The sequence below is a fragment of the Antennarius striatus genome, chromosome 7, assembly GCF_040054535.1.
Source record: "Antennarius striatus isolate MH-2024 chromosome 7, ASM4005453v1, whole genome shotgun sequence".
Lineage (NCBI taxonomy): Eukaryota > Metazoa > Chordata > Actinopteri > Lophiiformes > Antennariidae > Antennarius > Antennarius striatus.
In genome coordinates this window covers 1,809,247-1,824,686 of record NC_090782.1, presented here as the reverse complement: position 1 = coordinate 1,824,686, position 15,440 = coordinate 1,809,247, and the positions used below count along the sequence as shown (strand labels likewise).

General features: G+C 42.6%; 1 protein-coding gene across 1 annotated transcript in view; it reads left to right on the top strand.

Annotated features, from left to right (window-relative positions):
* Positions 1 to 15,440, top strand: part of LOC137598558 (inactive N-acetylated-alpha-linked acidic dipeptidase-like protein 2) — a 428,247-nt gene that overhangs the window by 198,108 nt on the left and 214,699 nt on the right. Inside the window, exons 7-8 of the mRNA XM_068318829.1 lie at positions 7,010 to 7,129; positions 13,604 to 13,736. Of these exons, the coding sequence (XP_068174930.1) occupies positions 7,010 to 7,129; positions 13,604 to 13,736 (253 nt within the window). The remainder of the gene's footprint in view (positions 1 to 7,009; positions 7,130 to 13,603; positions 13,737 to 15,440) is intronic.

Genomic DNA, 15,440 nt, shown 5'->3' with positions numbered 1-15,440 from the left:
ATGGGAGGTCACCCAACCAGTCTACATGTGTTTTGTGGACTTGGAGAAGGCGTTCGACCGTGTTCCTCGGGGGGTTCTGTGGGGAGTGCTTCGGGAGTATTGGGTACCAAACCCCTTGATAAGGGCTGTTCGGTCCCTGTACGACCGATGTCAGAGTTTGGTCCTCATTGCCGGCAGTAAGTCGGATTCGTTTCCAGTGAGGGTTGGACTCCACCAAGGCTGCCCTTTGTCACCGATTCTGTTCATAACTTTATGGACAGAATTTCTAGGCGCAGCCAAGGCGTTGAGGGTGTCCGGTTTGGTGGCCTCAGTATTGTGTCTCTGCTTTTTGCAGACGACGTGGTGCTGTTGGCTTCATCAAGCTGTGATCTCCAACTCTCACTGGAGCGGTTCGCAGCTGAGTGTGAAGCGGTTGGGATGAGAATCAAAACCTCCAAATCTGAGACCATGGTCCTCAGTCGGAAAAGGGTGGAGTGCCCTCTCCGGGTTGGGGATGAGATCCTGCCCCAAATGGAGGAGTTCAAGTATCTCGGGGTCTCGTTCACGAGTGAAGGAACGATGGAGCGGGAGATCGACAGGCGGATCGGTGCAGCGTCTGCAGTGATGCGGACTCTGTATCGGTCCGTCGTGGTGAAGAAGGAGCTGAGCCGAAAGGCAAAGCTCTCGATTTACCGGTCGATCTATGTTCCTGCCCTCACCTATGGTCATGAGCTATGGGTCCTGACCCAAAGAACGAGATCCCAGATACAAGCGGCCAAAATTAGTTTCCTCCTCAGGGCGTCCGGGCTCTCCCTTAGAGATAGGGTGAGAAGTTCGGTCATCCGGGAGGGACTCAGAGTCGAGCCGCTGCTCCTCCGCATCGAGAGGAGCCAGATGAGGTGGCTCGGGCATCTGGTCAGGATGCCTCCTGGACGCCTCCCTGGTGAGGTGTTCTGGGAACGTCCTACCAAAGGGAGGCCCCGGGGACGACCCAGGACACGCTGGAGAGACTATGTCTCCCGGCTGGCCTGGGAACACCTTGGGATTCTCCCGGAGGAGCTGGACGAAGTGGCTAGGGAGAGGGAAGTCTGGGCTTCCCTGCTTAAGCTGCTGCCCCCGCGACCCGACCCCGGATAAGGGGAGGAAGATGGATGGATGGATGGATGGATGGATGGATGGATGGATGGATGGATGGATGGATGGATAGATGGATGGATGGATGGATGGATGAAAAAGTATCTGTCAACCAAACTTGACCAAAAAATCCCTCCTGACAGTATTTTTTTTTCCAGAACCCGACTTACGTATGTAAAAAGACAAACTTGATTCACTTCAAATCCACCTAAGTGTAAATGACATAGTCTGGTTTAAGCTTTGGTAAAAGCACTGGCTTCATGAGGTGAGTCAGTATTAGAGCATTAAGAATATCGCTGATGCCTCATGAATGCTCACGTCTCTGCCTCCCGTGGATGTGGATACTAAGTGAGAAAAAACTTCCTGCTCAGTCAGACGGCTAGGAAACATCGCCAGACCTCACGTTTTACTTTGGATTAATATATATATATATATATATATATATATATATAGTATGTTATATGTATATATCAGTATGGTATATAAATATAACATTATATATATGTGTGTGTGTATTAATTTAAATAAATAAAAAAGTATATATATATATATATATATATATATATATATATATATATATATATATATATATATATATATATATATATATATATATATATATACAGTAATCCCTCGTTGCTCATTGTTAATGTGTTCCAGGACCACCTGCAAAAAACGAAATTCCGCTATATGGCGGCAAACTATTTATTTTATTATTTTTGGCAATTTAAACATCTATGAACCCTCCCCATACTGAAGTATTACCTTTTCCCACACTCTAATAGACCTTTTAAAGCACTTTTGTATTAAAGAAAAGTATTTCTTTAATAAATGGAAGTGTGCTGCAAAGTGAAACCCAAACTAGATCAAATTCATTTCAACATGGTAAAAAAAGAAAGTTTTCTGGAAAAACGAGTTTCCAGCTGGAAAGAACTTCTGAGGTGCATGAAGTGGAAAGTGGCTCACACCCCAGTGTGCTGCAAATGAAAAAGGGGGTGCTGACACCTCAAACCAGTGATGAAGGAGAGGATAAGGCAAAGGACAGCCTGACATTAGACTCAGCTATTCCCATATTCACCTTACTTAAGGTAGGATAACGACACACACCAACCCTCCAGGCAATATCTGACATCTCCCTGAGACAGCCTCAGATTTAGTGTATTTGGGCTTAGAAACTTTACTCTTTGAGGAAAGATTTAATGTGTGACGTGCTGCCCTTTACTGGGAACTACTTATAGTCTTGTCTTGTTTAAGACAGAAGGACAAATGGGGTCATCCACTCTATCACTCAAAACACAGGAAGAGGAATGTCAAACAGTTTTGTGATTCAGATTTTGAGCAAAGTAGCCGGTCAGGGGTCGGTCACCTTTTCTAGAGAAATGCTGCTGTGGAAAAAGTCTTTGGGTTGCAGCTGAAAGCTTCTTGGTTCCTTCAATGTCAATAAGAAAGGGGGGTTCTCTGGAGAGCCACACAGCGTCTCTACCTTATATTACTGGGTCTTGACATTCACATGGTCATGGCTGAAAACGGTGGTTCAGGTGCCCTTTGGCAGCACACTGCACCCCAAACCGGTCAGGGTGGTAAATGGCCCAGCATGGACTTGTAAGGACATCAGTGTCTCTCTCCTGATCAGGAGGTTGTCCTCTTAAATGGCAGCCCTGCCTTCACTGTGTGATTATGACTTGAGTAGGTGGATGAGGCCATTGTTGTGCAGGATTTTAAGTGGTGGATCCTTGGTATTTCATAAAAAGACACCTCAGGACAGGGGCAAGAAATAGTAGAAGGAGTCGGTGAAAAACACGGCATGTTGATGTAACGGTGGGTGAAAAGTCAGTGTAGGGAACAGGCAAAGGTTTCCCCTGTTCCAATTTAAAGAAGCTCCATTGAAGGTAATTAGAGCTTTGTGCAAAGGAAAGATTCCCACTGCTTCTTCACATCGCAGGTTATGGGCTTATTTATCGACCAGGGAGATCATCAAGAGACAGGAGAGATGGGAGCGCTATTTTTCATTAAAGATCCAGGCTTGTCTTTGTTGAAATTACACCAGCATGTCAGGATCAAGAAAGACAGTGTTTCATAGGAGCCTTTCCTCGGATTGGTTCTATTTTCATATCCAAGATCTATGAGCAGAGACCAAAGGCCATCCCCTCATAACCTACATTTTCTCCCTCGCTACAGAGCACCAGTCATACACCTCTATATGTTCCCTCCTGACATCCTCCAGATTTACCACTTACCCCTGACACACTGGTGTGTGTGTGTGTGTGTGTGTGTGTGTGTGTGTGTGTGTGTGTGTGTGTGTGTGTGTGTGTGTGTGTGTGTGTGTGTGTGTGTGTGTGCGTGCGTGCGCGTGCGTGTGTGTCTCGCGGCGAGAAAGTTCCAGCTTCGATTCTGTCTGTGCAGAGTTTCTATGTTCTCCAGTGTCTGGTGGGATGCGGTTGAAGTGAACTGATCACTCGACATGTCCACAGGTGTACGCGTGTGCATGAAGGGTTGTTTCTCTATGTGTGGCCCCATGATGCACTGGCAACATGTCTGGGGTGTACCCATGTCTTGCCTGTAGCAAGCAGGGATAGGCTCCTGCAGGCTGGTTGGTTGGTTGGTTGATTGATTGATTGATTGATTCCTCATGGCCCTGGCTTTGGACATGGTCCTACTTCCCAGAGCCGTCTCCCCAGAGCCCAGGTTCTGACTGACCACTGAACCCGCTGTGGGGATGAGTCTGTTAAGGCATCCCATGTCCCTTTTCCAGGCCCCACCTCCCCCACACACAATGGCATACGACAGCTCGCTCGACACCACAGACTGGTAGGACGTGAGAAGGAGCTCAGGACAGATGTTGAAGGAGGCCATCCTACCCTGCCTCTTCCTGTACACACAGTCCGTGTTGGTAGACCGCTCCAGTTTACTGTCTCAGTTACATATTTTTACATAAAGCAAGTTTAAATATTGTCACAGACCTATTTAATTAAAAAGCCACTTGGGGTGTCTAACGTTATGTATTTGACAGTTTAAGAGTACAAGCTCCACTAATAACAACGGTAATTGTGATATTTTGCATTATCTAGAAGTCAGAATGTCTCCATACTTATCCTCACATAAATCATGGCTGCTACTAATGTGAACTATGCTTCTTAGTGCATAATAGACTTCCTGCAATTCCAAGAAAACTGTGAGAAGACAAATTGTTTTTCCTCATTAATATGCAAATGTGTGAGCGTATGCACCATAGAAGCTAATGAAATCATCTCCTGTACAGGCCAGCCTGCAGGGTGATTAGGAATATCTACGGCTCAACGTTTAGTACCACAGACAGACACACCAGCATGGCATCATTTATACATTTATAGAGGTCAGGGTCAGCAGGTCTCCGGTCTTTTTTTAGTGTTCAATTTATCATATCACCTTTGATGTTATTTACCATGATCAAGTGTTTGACCTTTTATATCAATTTTATATCAATTGACGTAAAACCACATCTTGCAAATGAAAACACTCAAATTGAAGACAAAAAAAGAACAAGGCAGTCAGAGACTGCAACATCCCGCGACTCACCCTGACCTTCTTTCAGGGTACCCTGACCTACTTTCAGGGTAGGTCAGGGTACCCTGTGGTTTCTAGACCAAAGACATGTTTTACTGTGTGTAGCTAATCCATGTGTACAGAATAAGAAGAAGAGAAAAATTGTTGAGTGCATAAAAAACCTTCTTGAGAAATTAATTTTAAACCGCAATTTGTGTGGAAATATTTAAAACTTTTTTCAAATATTAAAGAAACTGCTTCAAAATTATTTTTAGGCAGTTTATCAACATATCGTCGTCAACTTTCTTGAATTATTCCATCCCGCTTTAAAGCAGTGATGCATTATAACTGTCAGTGTTCATCCGTCAGTCCACCAAATATCTTCACAACTGTCACAGATAGAGAGATGGAACAAAAAGCACATGACTCAGGCAGCAAAGGGGATGAAGATGAGATGATAACCGTGACCTTGAGAAAACTAGGTCAGGGTCAAATTTCATCTTTTGTAGTGCTTTCCTCGTTCTTCAAAAACTGAACCAAAACGCGTGGCTGGGCTATGAAGGAGGAATCCTCTTCAGCCGGCAAGAAGCTACTTATATTGTTCATTTCTTTACCTCGACAAGATGAAATGAAAGAAAAATGGACCAAGAAAAAAGATTGCAGTTAAAACAACCCCATCTCAGTGCACACTGAGATTCTCCTGTATTTCAATTCGCTGCATCTTGTACAGTTCCATGGTCTGCAGTTTAAATAGAGGACTTTTGTGATGCAAATGGAGGCAGGAGCGATAAATCTCTCCTGGCCTCCCCTGTGCCTTCTCTCTCTCTCATGTCGTCAGATGCTCTTTTGCGCTCTCCTCCACTTTCTCTCCGCTGCATCATCATGTTACGCTCGGCCCCAGGCCACATGAAAAATGAATCAGGCTCAGGTGATGTGGAAGGGGGGGTTTGAGATAGGGCAGGGCGAGGGAGAAACCAGGAGGCGAGGAGAGAGAGACCCCAAAAAGTAATACTCTGACTTTCATCAACAACTTCTAGGTCACTTCAATTTGGTGGAAGACGACGCGCACACACACACACACACACACACACACACACACACACACACACACACACACACACACACACACACACACACACACACACACACACACACACACACACACACACACACACACACACACACACACACACACACACACACACACACACTTCCATGGTTGAACATTAATCCAATTGTCGGTGGTTCCATGTTATTGATTATCGCCAAATCCCGTCCGACCCGTGGGATTGGGCATCGTGTCATTTAAAAAACCGATTTTATGGTTCACAACCTTTTCTCAGAGTTATTCAATAAAATAGTTTTGTCTGTCACAAAATCTGGAAGTTCATCAAAAAAAAAAAAAAAAAAAGCATTCCCTTTTTTTATTAAAACAAACAAAATAACAACTACAATTGGGGACATAGAATATACTGTACATATTTTTATTTTTTTGCAGGGGAATTTTGGAGGTGCCTCAGCAACACATCACATTTATCATTTGTGTTTTCATTTTGAGAATGTTCCATCTAAATTGTGATAGGAATGACTCCTGTAACACTTAGGTTGATTTATATTGTGTTTAGTTCTCCTGTTTTAACATGTCCTGTCATTTCAGAGCCTTCTCCATCTCCCTGGACTCTATCAGCTCTGTCAGACTGTCAGCCTCCATCCTACGTTCCAGTATTACTGTTTCCTGTCTGTTTACCCCATACTAATTCTGCCTGATCCCTGGATTCTGTCTGTTGTCTGCCCCTTGTTGGATTTGTTTGCCTGTTCAGACTGAATACCTGGTGCTTGAATTCTGCTCTTGAATTAAAGTTGTTGTTGTTGTTGTTGTTGTTTTTAATGCTTCTACTCCTCTTTGGGGTTCCATCTGTCAGTTTTGTCTGAAGCATGAACCAAACCAACTGACAGTTAGTGACAAGGCTATGAAACCACGTGATTTTTACACAAAAATTATTCTTTCAGAACAGAAAAGATTACTTGATCTTAAAGCTTCATAAGTGTAAAACAAAGCAGCTGAGGCAAAACATATCAAACAGCTGTTATCTCTTGATAAGAAACTGTATTTCCTATTTGCTTCAACACAGTATACACAACAGGCTCAGAATTTACTGTCAGATTAAATGTCTTGATCATAAGATCGTACTTATACTATACTTTGTTGGTCAACCAATGAGCCCCTCCCATATCATACTGACACATTCCTCAATGACCTGTTTATCTGTTCTTCTTAGTCTTGACATTGGAAAGATATAAAATAAACTACAATGGGCCATGTTAATAAGTCAGCCTTTAGTATGTAATGCATTCTCCTGTTGTCCCTCCCCAGGGGGAGGTGGTGGACGTGCAGTACGGCGGTGTGGACGACCTGAGGAGAGCCAGAGAAAGCCTGAACCTCAACAACCAGATCGCTGTGGTCAAGCTTGGCCAAACACCGCTCCTGTACAAAGTAAGATCCTATCAGCGCCCTGCAAAGAGCCCCCGCCCCACCCCGCTGATAAGAATCACACGATTTAATGCAGTACAGTGTAAAATACTCACCCTGATGAATGGGCTACTTTTATCTCCTCAGTACCAAACTATATATATATTTTATTTAGTAGAACTGATTTTCCAAGAGGCTCTTGGGTAGATTAAGACAGTACTACAATGGTACAACTCACCCCCCCTAAACACGAAGTAAAGTGTGTTAAACTGGGATCTGGAGAATTCATTTATGAATGATTTTTTTTTTTTGTATCATACATTTATATGTATTTGTATGTCTTCGGTGCAAACATGTGTGTACTCACTGTGCTGTCTGTAGTGTGACGGAGCTCGCTTGTCTCTTGTGACGGAATCTCCCTAAGGGATCAATAAAGTTCTACTCTACTCTCTCTCCTCTAAACTCATTAACTTACATGTTAATTCTAAGAAAAAACAATATAAACTTACTTAAACGTCCGTAGTGCACTGGCGTCGTGCCTGGAGTGTACCCTGCCTCACCCCCGTAGTTGGCTGGGATCGGCTCCAGCACCCCTGGCCCGCTACGGCGGAAGAAGCGACTTTCAAGATGAATGAAAACGTTTTTGTCACGAGTTGTAGTTCACTGGAATGACCTCCAGCCTGACTCCTCCTGCTGGTGCATTCTGGGAGGTTTGTTGGTGTGTTTTTAGGTATTTTCGAGCCCCAGCTGGCGCCACTGACGGCTGACTTCAACCAGTTTGACCTCATTTCAGGTCGTTTCCCTACTCTGACTGGTCTTTTCATGCTCAGCTGTTTTAGACAGATGAAGCCTGTCCTTTATAACTGTCTTCAAACCTCAACAGAAGGAACTGAATAGTGGATCATACTTGATTATATTATCACTAGTATCATAGAATTTCAACTGCAACAGTATATATATATATATATATATATATATATATATATATATATATATATATATATATATATATATATATATATAACTTTTAACAGGAGTAGTATTGTATTAAAACTTTTACTGACTGGAAATAATAACATGATTTACAAATGATGTAAATAATTTCCCTTTGGAATTAATAAACACCAAACATCAGAACATGGTAAAGAATGAGATCCAGTCTCACTGATGTTGTATCCATCCGCCAACACGTGGTAAAGAATGAGATCCGGTCTCACTGATGTTGTATCCATCCGCCAACACGTGGTAAAGAATGAGATCCGGTCTCACTGATGTTGTATCCATCCGCCAACACGTGGTAAAGAATGAGATCCGGTCTCACTGATGTTGTATCCATCCTCCAACTAGCAGTGATGTCCTGAAGTTACGGCTCGTATCTCATCTTTTTGCCCATATGTTGAGGAACAATCCGGACAAACTGACTTGTACCTCGAGGTTCTACTGTGTCTCATTTTACAAATGAGCATGATTGAAAATCGCAGTCTGTTCAGCCATAAAAGGAGGAAATGGGGGTTACCTAAGAATGTGAAACTAAAGGGCGTGAGTGTTCTGCATAAACACATGGAGACGTTAAAGACCACTAGACCAGTTTGCCCCTTCACCACCTGGGACCTTGCAGCAACAGGCTGCTGACCCATTTTTCCTCCTTGCCAACAGTTTGTGACAAATTTGATCAAGTGTGCCTCATAATGTCTGTGTGTGTCGGCAGCTGAGAGAAATGATCTTCCTTTACATATAAATGGGAAAGAATGATTGATGAAGCTTGTATAGTTATTAATGTGTGTGTGACGGTTACATCAGGCTCCGTGTTACACTTAAAGCTAGATTCATATTTGATGCACACATGGGACACATTGGGACCATGTAAGCTTGAACCTGTGGTGCTGAACATCAGCTTCTTTTAAGGAAAAACAGTTTTCAGGATGAATGACCAAAAAAAAAAATGTCTAAAAGTTCACCTTGTCTGCTTTGGCTTGTGGATTTTTTTCAGGTTGTGCATGATTTGTACTGATGGATAAACCAAGTCTTCACCATTCTGTGTGTTCTTGTTCCTTTATTTTAGGTTGGCATCAGAATGCACATCGGGAACACACAGAATGGTGAAAATTTAACCAATCAATATGCAAAGGCAATGAGTCAATGCATACACTGAAAAATGGTAGGAAAAACTCAGAAAAACGAATGATCTTTAAGCAATGCTACTTCTACGTGTGCTCCAGTCAGATCGGGAAATTTCCTCTGAACTCAATATATTTCAGGCATTTTTAAACATCTTCCACTGGTATTGTTAAAGAAAGTCTCGGAAATTTTAATTCTGTTTTCACCCATTAATTGATAAGAAATCTCAAGACTTTATTATGTATTTGTATTATGCTGCTGCCAAAAGGTGTCCTTGGCTAAGAGAATGAAACGCATTAACTCTTTAGACATCAACATCTGTGCCGACTTCACCCTGGGATTATCTCAGTAGAACATCTGTGTGAACACGAAGAAACGTGAAGCAGACTCCAGAATGTCTTTACCGTTTCATACCGCATGTCTTTGGGGACTGCTTTACAATCCATCCCAGGATGGTGACACCTTTGGCTCCCCCCTTTCTCTCCTTTACTTAAACCCATTAAGATGATCTTCACCTGATCAAGGTGGAACATGTATGAGCACCGGTCACATGACCTTCTACCCCTTTTGGATAACAGTGACTGTTATAGGTCTGAACGTGTCGTTCCTTGGTGTAACATAGCAGACATACAGGTGTGTGTGTGTGTGTGTGTGTGTGTGTGTGTGTGTGTGTGTGTGTGTGTGTGTGTGTGTGTGTGTGTGTGTGTGTATGTGTGTGTGTGTGTGTGTGTGTGTGTGTGTGTATGTGTGTGTGTGTGTGTGTGTGTGTGTGAAAATGTCACCAATGTACAGATCAAGGTCAATGAGCACTGCTGTGTTTGTATTTGGTTCAGCTCGATTACATCCGACCTTGTACCATGGCTTACAAGGATGTTCAAGTTCATTCATTCATTCATTTATTCACTCATTCATTCATTCATCCATTCATTTATTCATTCATTCATTCATTCATTCATTCATTCACTCATTCATTTCCTTCTGCTTCTTCTGCTTTGGAGGTCACAGGGGTTGCTGGAGCCTACTGTATACTGGTGTCTGTAGTCTTCTGGTATTAAATACCAACTAAAATTAGTAATATCAACTAATGTGTTTCAATGTTAGAATTTAATTTGATTCATAGTATCTTCAATATTTATATTTCAGTATTTAACATATGTCAATATCCTATAATATCCTATAATATTTCAGTGCAGTAATTTATAAGAGTATGTATCCCTTCTTCTTTGTGTATTTTGTGTACCAATGAAAAATGGCAGATTTTCTGAGACAAGAAGGATATACACAGGACGGGATCAGGGAGGATAACTGAGCAATTATATGTGTCACCGAGTCAGACGGAGCGTCGGTGACCTCCGCTCCATCTCTGCCACCTGGAAGAGGACGGTCTCACACAGGACGTGTTCAAACAGATCTGAACACGCAAGATGTTCATCGGTCTGTGTTGGTGGAGCGTGGAGGTGTGTCCCTCTTATCATGTTTTCATGAAATGAATGTACAAACGTAGCTGCTTTCCCGTGTGTGTGTGTGTGTGTGTGTGTGTGTGTGTGTGTGTGTGTGTGTGTGTGTGTGTGTGTGTGTGTGTGTGTGTGTGTGTGTGTGTGCGTGCATTGTCCCTGCTATCCAGTGAAGGACAGACTTGTGAGAGCAGAGTGACCATGATTGGTTGGTGGCACACATTCAATAAAATAGTCATTTAGGCTCATAAAACACAAGGACACTACAGCTCCCATGGACAACAATGAAATACTGCTCTGTACTGTGTCAGCCCCCCACCCCCCACCAGACATTATCTATTACTGGTGATGGTGGCCACGCTGTGTGACCTTTGATCATCATGAGGAAACTAAGCAGTCGTGGGAACAAACAGGTACGTATTTATCCTTCTAAAACGCCCATGAAAGGTTAACTCCAGCAAACCCCCCCGTGTGATTAATACTGTAGACACACTGAACATGTAGCCTGGCTGGGGTGGAGGTAGAAGGATGAATACTGTTTGACAGCGGGTCTCTGGGTCTGTACAGTTCAGCAGCGACACCGCTTTCCCTCTGATATCCGCTGGCTACACACACACACACACACACACACACACACACACACACACACACACACACACACACACACACACACACACACACACACACACACATTAGAAGGAATGTAGAAAAACCTTCTGTATATTGAAAGATGACAGCAGAGCCATGAATACATACTATAGGCATAACATATAATGTTATTATATATAGTGTTTGAGTACAAGGCCTGTTATTCTGTCCATTCATCAGAGATGAATGGATTCTGATTGAAGAATCTACATTATCTGTGTTCCTTAGTTACAGTCAGAGTTCTGCAGTTGTAACATCCTTACACACATAGTTGGTTCTGAGAGGCTGTTTGTCAGTAGGATTGCTTGTGAGTCATTATTTAACATCTAATCTATCACTACTACTCTAAATACTGAGGTACTCGTCCCTAAGACTGACCAGAAACAATCCATCCCGTAACCCCAGAGGGTCGTTGGGGCCCCACAGACGATCTGTTGACCAGCTCTCTCCATCCCCCTCTGTCTCAGCAGCTCTCACTGCCTCACTGAGTGACTCCATTCTCTGATGTGTCCTCCCATCTTTTCTTTTGTCTCCCTCGTCTCCTGACACCTCGTTCCTTGTAGGATGGTCTTAGCAAGGCCTGAAGATCTGGTGATGTGTCCATTCCACCTCAGTTTCTGCTTTTTAACAGTGGTAAGCAGGTCTTCATGGGGGCCGATGGCTTGGCTGATCTTCAGCCGGACTTCTTCATTTGTGACATGTTGGGTGTTGGACATAAGCAGGAGTCTTCTGTAGCATCTCGTCTCCATGCCCAGAAAACAACACATAAATAAAACCACGTAAAGCCCAGTTTTACTCCACTGAGGTGTTCCACCACACTGACGTGAGTGACGCCCTGATGTCACTTCCTGCTCATCAAAAGTTCCTAGAGTTCCTAGTTCCGACAGGAAGCCGTCCCTTTCAATAATGAACACATGTGAACTAAGAGCAGGTTGTGACAGTTTTCTCATCGGTATCTATCGTCTACATTGCTGCTGTAACGTCCAACCTGACCTGAATTGTCTTCAGTCTCCATGTTGGTGAACGTCTCCATGAACAGAAATGCATTGTGGGTTCGTTTCCTGCTCAGAAGTTCACAGAGATGTGGAGAAAAGAAGATGACGCCAACAGGAAAACACCAAAAGACCACAGGAAGTGACATCAGAGCAAACTGTTTGATCTGAGTCAAGTTTCTGAGTCATGTTAACATGAAACTGAAGTCTGACTCTACAGGATGTTAATGTCTCGCTGCTCGGTGTGGGTTACTGCAGAAGAAACTACAGTCTGTGGTTCTATCTACAAATGTTCATAAGTCAGATGTTCATATTTTGCGGACTACTTGTCCTGTATGAAAGTATACACTATTCCGAGTCAGCATACACAACCTTTGATCTATGGTCAAAGGTAGTGCAATGATACAAAACAAGTTCTATAGTCCAGAACACATTTTAATTTTCAGATTATGTAATTTTGAATTACATGGTTTTCAATTGGATGTCAATTAAAAAAGATACATTAAAAAATAAAGTTCAAGTTTGCAACATTTTATTTGACTTGCAAGGAATAATAGTTCCTGTATTTTGTTCTTTATGCAAGAAAACACTCATTGTCACTTGCTTTTTATCCAGCTTTTGCATCTTTTTCAGAGGCATGGTGATAATCAATCAGTCAATCAATTAACAATTATTTGTACAGCGCTTAATCACATCAGAAATAGGCTTTGAGTTCATCATTGATTAATAATAAGTTACCAGAGGACATCTGATGCCAACATATATATAAATAATATTTTCTCCACAAATGTGGGTGATCACAAAATATCTAGAATGGACAAACGTTACAAAGTAAATCATCTGACATTAAATAAAAGATTTTAATTTAAATATACTTTTTCAGGTTTTGGTTTTCAGCTTTTTTTTTAAGTTTTTTTTTTTTTTTATATTTATGTTGAAAGTTGATCCAGTGATCTGAAATGGATCTGATGTAAACAGGTTGTATTGACAAATGGATCTGATCTTATAAACAGCATGGTGATGAAGTGTTATAATTATGTGTCATTATGCGTTATAATACGTAGGTCTGTCATAGCACAAAGGGTTTCAGGTGAACATTACCATTTGGGTTGTCAGCATGTACTTTTGCAACTTTTGTATATGTTTATTACACATTGTTTCCCTCTCTGTGTGTGTGTGTGTGTGTGTGTGTGTGTGTGTGTGTGTGTGTGTGTGTGTGTGTGTGTGTGTGTGTGTGTGTGTGTGTGTGTGTGTGTGTGTGTGTGTGTGTGTGTGTGTGTTTCCAGCTAGCCCTGCTATCGCAGCTGGGTTTTGGGGGTGCTCTGCTCTACATTGACCCCTGTGACGCTCCCCTGAGCCGCCACACCAGACATCAGGCCTTCAGAGTCACACTCAACCCTGGAGGAAACCCTGACTTTGGTGAGTTCATGCGTCTCAATCATTAGAGAACATTAAAAACACTTCTTCCTGTGCACATGGTAACAGTAACTAAGGGTATTTAGTGGACTGGGTTAAACTCAACAAATATAACAAGTAGCTTCCGGGCTTGAACGGGCCTCAACACTGACAGTAAACCGGCTTCCTCAATAAACTTAAAGTCATCAGATGTCTCAACCCCAAGGATTTGTAAGTATTCTTCTAGAATATCTTGACTCATCTCTGGTAGGTCAGACAGACCTCAGTTATGGTGCTGTGCAGAAATGTCTGCTCCATGTCAGGCCTTTCAATAAGAACGAATAAAATCAAAATTCAATATATGCAGAGTCAACAATTCAAATAAGAGTCATTTAAACTTTGAGTATCTGTGAGCAGCAGTATGGGTTCATGCCAAAAAAGAGTACTACAGATGCAGTATTTGCTTTGAGGATGTTGATAGAGAAGTACAGAGAAGGCCAGAGGGAGCTGCATTGTGTTTTTGTAGATCTGGAGAAAGCTGATGACAGGGTGTCCAGAGAGGAACTGTGGTATTGTATGAGGAAGTCTGGAGTGGCAGAGAAGTATGTTAGAGCAGTGCAGGACATGTATGAAGACTGTAAGACAGTGGTGAGGTGTGTGTAGGTGTGACAGAGGAGTTCAAGGTGGAGGTGGGACTGCATCAGGGATCAGCTCTGAGCCCCTTCTAGTTGCTATGGTGATGGACAGGCTGACAGACCAGGTTAGACAGGAATCTCCATGGACTATGATGTTTGCAGATGACATTGTGATCTGCAGTGAGAGCAGGGAACAGGTGGAGGAGAAGCTAGAGAGGTGGAGGTTTGTCCTTGAAAGGAGAAAGGCCAGACTGAGATGGTTTGGACATGTCCAGAGGAGAGATAGTGAATATATTGGTAGAAGGATGCTGAGTTCTGAACTGCCAGGCAGGAGGCCTAGAGGAAGACCAAAGAGGAGGTTTATGGATGTAGTGAAAGAGGACATGAAGGTAGTTGGTGTGAGAGAAGAGGATGCAGAAGACTGCTGCACGTCATCTTCTGGATTTTGCACTTTGTCACCAATTAACACAGGCAGCAGCCTTAAAAATGTCCCGTTCTGGATACCCTGGCCTGAAAGTCTGGAGCCTGAGAGTTGACAACTCCTGGCTTTGTGAGAGCATCAGATCCTTGGTACTTAAACTTCTTGATATGTGGGTTCAAAACTGAAGATGTGATTTTTTTTTCTAAATAAAATACTTTATATACCACGCATCATCAGACGATAGAACACCAAGAACTTTGGCAGTAACTGTGTTTTTTTGTGTTATTTCTTAGCTGAGCCAAGAGGATTCACAGTTCCAGAGTCTTTCAGGCATTCTGGATTATCAATGAAAAACTGCTGGGACTTAAAGTTTTGACCAACACTTAGGTCACAGAAGTGTTTGAGCTACACAAGACTGTTGTGACACTGAATCTTTCCTTACATCTGATTCTAGTTATTTATAGTTTGTATGACAGATATGTAGCATGCAAACCTCTCTCTCATATTTTCATCATTTACTAATTTTACCTTTTTAGGCTCCATGTGTTTGACCTTTTTTTGACCATGTTGTTCTCAGAGGTCCCTGATGACAGGCTGAGGACAGACCTGAATCTTTCATGCAGTCACAGATTTTAGCAATAGAATCAACAGTTAGACTCATGAGCGTAGTTT